Below are 6,000 nucleotides of genomic sequence, written 5' to 3' on the forward strand. Positions count from 1 at the left end.
CGGCCTTTTAATATTTCAGTATAACGTGTTAGTTGTTCGGTCTCGTTTAGGAAAAGTCACTTAGCCAAAAAAAGAAAACATGTATTGCACATCCACATGCTGTGCATTGATCTGTTCACATGGTGCAGTACTGCATGGTTGCTGTGGTGCTGATCCTGTGGGTTGGTGTGGCCCAATGCCAGAGGAAAAGTCTGACAGCAGGAGTGCTGTTGTACAGCTGGGTCACACCGCCTCTATTGTATACTATTGATTATGCTGAGAAGCACTGTAAATTATGCCGGCATAGATGGTTTACTACTGTTCACCATCTCTGTATACACTGTGTTCCATAATTGCCGTGTATACAGATCAGGAAGTAGCCATGACACTTCCTCCTCCCCTCTCGGTGATTATGGGATTGCCAGGTAACTTCAGGTGCTGTTGGGTCTCAGCAGACCCAGTCCAGCTTTGCAGTGAGGCTCTGGAGGCTGTCTACCCCTGTAACTGTGGCTGACCTATTAGCAATCAGGAAAAAATTGTAATATTAAAATGCTCCCCCAAATGTCTTGTATGATAGTATGGAAAAGCAAAATGTGTAAAATAAGTGAAGAAGAAAAAAAAAAAACTGCACTGCTAGTCCACATCACAGCCCCTAATGCTACAACCCCACCCTCGACGACCATAAACTATATATTCTATTTAACAACCATAACAGAACAGGGCCACAATTGTTTTTATTTTTCCCCAGGTATGAAAAAAATAAAAACAAAAATACTAAAATAAAATAAAAATAAAAACCAAGTGAAACAAAGAAGCAAAAATGATTTGCTTAACTTAATGAAAAAAAAAAAAAAAAAAACACGCTGGCTTTCAAAGCCAAAAAATGGAAATGTGGTCATTAAAGGGGGGAAATAGTTTGGTCCAGAACTGGTTAATGCATGCCGGCAGCAGGGAGGTGAGTAAACATGACCTATAAAGACTTCTAATAATAATGTGCTCATTACTGAGCCCAGAATTAGGTTATGAGCAGATTATTTTTTGTCGTTAGCTCTGAATTTGCTATTCAGATTTGTGTGGAAGAACTTGAATGTGAAGTTCATTTCTGCACTTCATTAACTTTATGTCCTGTTTGCAGTCATGTAATTGCACTTTTAGTCCATAAAACGGGTAATTTGCAAGCACACAATTAATACGTCACCTAAATTTGTAAATGCAATTACACGGGTGATGATTAGCAGCCAGCGCGGCGTTCAATGTTGTAGTCTATAAACATCTATTCATAGTGTTGTAAGAGGAACGAGAAGCTGGAGCAGTTGGCTGTCAGACTAAAGCTTTAAAGGGATATTTCCATCTTCGACATTTATGGTATATGTATGTGATCTTCCATACATGTCTAATAGATACGGTCTTGCTCAACTATTTCTGTGACTTCCATATGAGTAAGGCTACTTTCACACTGGCGTTTTGGCTTTCCGTTTGTGAGATCCGTTCAGGGCTCTCACAAGCTCTCCAAAATGGATCAGTTTTGCCCTAATGCATTCTGAATGGAAAAGGATCTGCTCAGAATGCATCAGTTTGCCTCCATTCTGCTTTGGATGCGGACACCAAAACGTCAGTGTCCGTCTGACGAAACTGAGCCAAACTGATCCGTTCTGACACACAATGTAAGTCAATGGGGACGGATCCGTTTTCTCTGACACAATCTGGCACAATAGAAAACGGATCTGTCCTCCATTGACTTTCAATGGTGTTCAAGACGGATCCGTCTAGGCTATGTTAAAGATAACACAAACGGATCCGTTCTGAACGGATGCAGACTGTTGTATTATCTGAACTGATCCGTCTGTGCAGATCCATGATGGATCCGCACCAAACGCGAATGTAGCCTAAATGAAGACCGTCGCGCACTTGCATGGCCACTTCTCCATTAATTCTCCACCTGGATGCAGTGGCCAGAGGCTGACCCACAAGCTGGGCAGGGGATTAGGGGATCTAAAAGATACATGCCGGTCCTGGATGTCAATTTACTTGCAGAGCAAGTGTATCGCTCATGTCCTAAAGTTTTATTTTGCAGTCATGGCTAAGCTTTTTCTTCACCAAGGGCAAAAACTAATTTTTTTCCTGTACCCAAACACCTTTGCAGCCATGACCACAACATCACAGACATGAAAGTATTGATGTTAAAAGGGAATTTCAAATCTCAGAGGGACAGGAGAATCTTGGAATACAAGTTCACGATATCCTTTGACACACTGAGATCAGGAATGAATGTGTCTCTTGGGTTCATCACATTCATGGACTGGACATCAATTCAAGGACAATAAAACTTTCACATTTCTTCTCTATAATCCTCATGTATAATTGCTCCCAACAATTTACTGCTACAACTGTTTGATTCCTACTTCACTCATATTGATCTGCTTTACATAACTTGTCTCATCTACCTCATCATTCCTATGTACTTTGATCCTTACACCAGTTCACCTGCCCATCATGCGCATCAAAACATCCGGCGACAAAGGAGCAGCCAATAGCAGGCCGCGATTGTGACCAGCCTCCCTAGCATCATAGGTGACGCTAAGGAGGCTGGTCACTGTCGCGGCCTGCTATTGGCTGTTACCCCGTCGCCAGATGTTTTGATCCGCATGACGGGGAGATGCAGCGGTGGCCGTGCAAGGATCTGGAGAGATGCGGGTGCCGGGGACTGGGTAAGTATTGTCTATAGGAGGGGCCTGGGCATTGTTGGGGGTATTTGTTCTATTGGATAACCCCTTTAAAAGAGAAGAAATCTCAATCTTTTTTCATCTTGTAAGACAGATGGTGTGGCCATACACATGAGATGAATGCTTATGTCCATGGCACTGGTTGACCATCTAATGTGTATAGGGGAGTTCTGACTACCCTAGTGGCAGATTTTAGGGGAAAGAATTTCAAGATCCGTTTGTTGTCAAGGAAGATAATTCACACCAGCAGAGGTGTCAGGCAGCAACTTGTCACCCTCTCCTCATTAAAAACGCATGCATGCCAGCCAAGTGTGCCGGTGTATGTCAGAAATAGCTGTTAGACTAACAAGCTACTGTATCTAAGGTGTATAGCCAATTTTAGTTTACCCCTACATCACGTTACAATATAGTGCAGTGCCTGGTAAAAAGATCCAGAATAGAAATCAACAGAATAAGCAATGTAGGGCCATTAAGTGAGTAAGGAATGCTGGGAGATTTCAACTCTGGGGCCTGCAAAATAGTGAACGCAACTGTGGACTTCAATACAGACTGTAATTCACAATCAGTAAATATAATGTAAGTAAAGCAATGTAGAAATGGGGTAATTCCATGTATCTGACTGATTATTTTTTCTTGGAGGTTGAAACAGTGAAGAAGAAGTTAGCTGAAGAACTTCCTGATAACGCCAGGGTGATAGTTTGTCGATTTCCATTAACTGGATGGTCACCAACATGCACTGAAGGTTCAGGGTTGGACCAGGTCTGGGCATACGATATGGCTGATGTTAGAAAAGATTCTGATCCCCCGCTGTCTTAAATGAGATTATCTGGATTTGTTAATAAAGCTTGAAGATCACCGTTTCACCAGTGCATATTTAATGACAACTACTAAATGTGTTTCTTTGTACAATCTTATCTGTGAAGAAATAGTTGTTTGGGCTTCCCTAATATTTTTTTGGCCATATTCTTTTGAGTTTCAGCTGCACAGCTAGATGCATTTCACTCAGAAGCAGGGGGCATCTCCCTTCTATCGAATCTGCCAGCACTGTACTTCTGTGATGTCCTTTCCCTAACTTCCACTCTATTTGTTTTCAGTCCTGGAGCTCTTAGAGCGGATGAGGGATAAATCACACTTACAGAAAAGCAGGAGGCTCCTGTGATGAGCTATGAGAACTGGCTGGATGCGAGACCAAGAATAGGTATACATTTTTGAAGATTTGGCAACCCTGGTTAGACTTCATAGCTGACAGGAACTGATAATAATTATTTGTGCACTGTCTCACTAAAATGTTTTGTTGTGTCTCCCAGCACAGTCTCTAGATTGAGAACAATAACAGGGCCTAGGCTGTTACACAAGGAGAGCTCAGTAGGAATGTAGAAGGTCACCATCCCAGGACTGGTATCTGCTCCTTTGTGTGAGGAGAAATACAGCCAAAGAATGACCCTAAACATGATACTGGTTGTAAAAGTAGACATATTCTTTAAGTTTTTATGTCAAGGAAAGCATGGGATTTGGAGCTATTTAACACGTGCCAGTAAGTTTCTAGAGAGCATCCATTCATCTAAAATGAAAGTCAATTACAGATGAATCCAAGCTTAAGAATATAGATTTGCGCAGTATACGATTTAAATCTTTCTAAATGCCAATTTCACATGAATAGTGATGAGCGAACTTCTGTTTTAAGTTCGGCGTCTAAAGTTCGGCTTCCGGTTAGCGGAGAATCCCGATATGGTTCCCGATATGGATTCCGACTTCCGTTGTGGTCCGTGGTAGCGGAATCAATAATCGGCCATTATTGATTCCGCTACCAGGGACCACAACGGTATTCGGAATCCATATCGGGATTCTCCGCTAACCGGAAGCCGGACTTTAGACGCCGAACTTAAAACACAAGTTCGCTCATCTCTACACATGAACATATTTAGTACGTGACATATGCTCCGTGTGATAGCATTATTTCCCGGACTGAACACTGCACCAAAACTCCCAGGATTAGGGTGCCTTCACATGACCGTATTTTTGGGTTCGCAATTTTTCAGAACGGGTGCGGACCCATTCATTTCCGTAGTTCCGATCCGCAGCCCGCAATTGCGGACAAGAATAGGCATTTCTGTCATGGGGCCGGCTACCTTCACATGGCCTGTATCCGCGTTTTGTGGATCCACAATTTTCAGTCCAGGAAATACTGCTGTCATGCGGACTGTATTTCACAGACTGAATACAATTGCGTGAAATACCGGTAAGCCTTTTTTATTTTTTTATTTTTTTTAGCATAATTTAATTTAAAAACTGGTGTAAACTGCATAATGTATGTGGGCCGTACAGTCTGTATACAGTAGCACCCTCTTTTGCAGTATACTTTATTTTCTTTGTGTACAAACATGGTGTGAACATCATAGAACATCTAGTAGAAGCCTGGTTAATACATCTCTGCACATCTTAAGGCTCCTTGTAGTTTTATCTTATTCCTTTTCAACGTCTTTGTCTTTAATGACAGTTTTTGTGTTGGAAGCTGTTACCGTGTACTACTACATTCAGATGAGGATGGCCACGCTGACTGAAGACCAGAGATATGTGTAAAAGATGAAGAGCGCTTTGCTTAGATCTCCAGTATCTCGGTAACCATGTACATTACATCACCAGGCATATCTCCACTCGCCACTCCATTATAAGATCTATTATAGCAGGGATCGGCAACCTACCAGCACTCCAGCTGTTCTGAAACTACAACTCTCAGAATCCTCCTTTCACTTCTATGGGAAGTTACAAGAATAGCTGAGCAAATGTGCACGCTGGGAGTTGTAGTTTCACAGCAGCTGGAGTGCCGAAGGTTGCTGATCCCTGTCTTAAAGGAAAACATTGTTGTTCTGGATACAGGGTTTCTCAACTCCGTTCCTCGGGACCCACCTACCAGTCAGGATTTGAGAATATCCCACAGAATGAATACCTGTGGTAAGTCCTGATGCATGGACACTAATTAAATCACCTGCTCAATATTAACCCCTTAAGGACACAGGGCGTACAGGTACGCCCTTGTGCCCTGGTACTTAAGGACACAGGGCGTACATGTACGCCCTGTGCATTTTCGATCACTGCCGTGCGGCTGGCAGTGATCGGAACCCGGCGCCTGCTCAAATCATTGAGCAGGCACCTAGGCTAAATGCGCGGGGGGGTCCCGTGACCCCCCCATGTCGGCGATCGCGGCAAACCGCAGGTCAATTCAGACCTGCGGTTTGCTGCGATTTCTGCAGTTTCTGATCCCCGCGGTCCCTGACCGCGGGGATCAGAAACTTTAGGA

General features: G+C 43.1%; 1 protein-coding gene across 5 annotated transcripts in view; it reads left to right on the plus strand.

Moving 5' to 3' along the window:
- Positions 1–5,671, plus strand: part of LOC122924767 (adenine nucleotide translocase lysine N-methyltransferase-like) — a 59,009-nt gene extending 53,338 nt beyond the window's left edge. The window contains exons 6-9 of one of the 5 annotated variants that reach the window (XR_006387432.1): positions 3,342–3,461; positions 3,797–3,900; positions 4,010–4,236; positions 5,200–5,669. Coding sequence is in view for 3 of the 5 variants with exons in the window: in XM_044276183.1 (XP_044132118.1) it covers positions 3,342–3,518 (177 nt within the window). In the remaining 2 variants the exon portion in view is untranslated. Of the gene's footprint in view, positions 1–3,341; positions 3,774–3,796; positions 4,330–5,199 lie in introns of those variants that run through there. The other 4 variants (XR_006387431.1, XM_044276182.1, XM_044276183.1 and 1 more) reach the window with 4 other exon arrangements.
- Positions 5,672–6,000: the final 329 nt, after the last annotated feature.

The sequence above is a fragment of the Bufo gargarizans genome, chromosome 1 (genome assembly GCF_014858855.1).
Source record: "Bufo gargarizans isolate SCDJY-AF-19 chromosome 1, ASM1485885v1, whole genome shotgun sequence".
In the NCBI taxonomy this organism is placed as follows: Eukaryota; Metazoa; Chordata; class Amphibia; order Anura; family Bufonidae; genus Bufo; species Bufo gargarizans.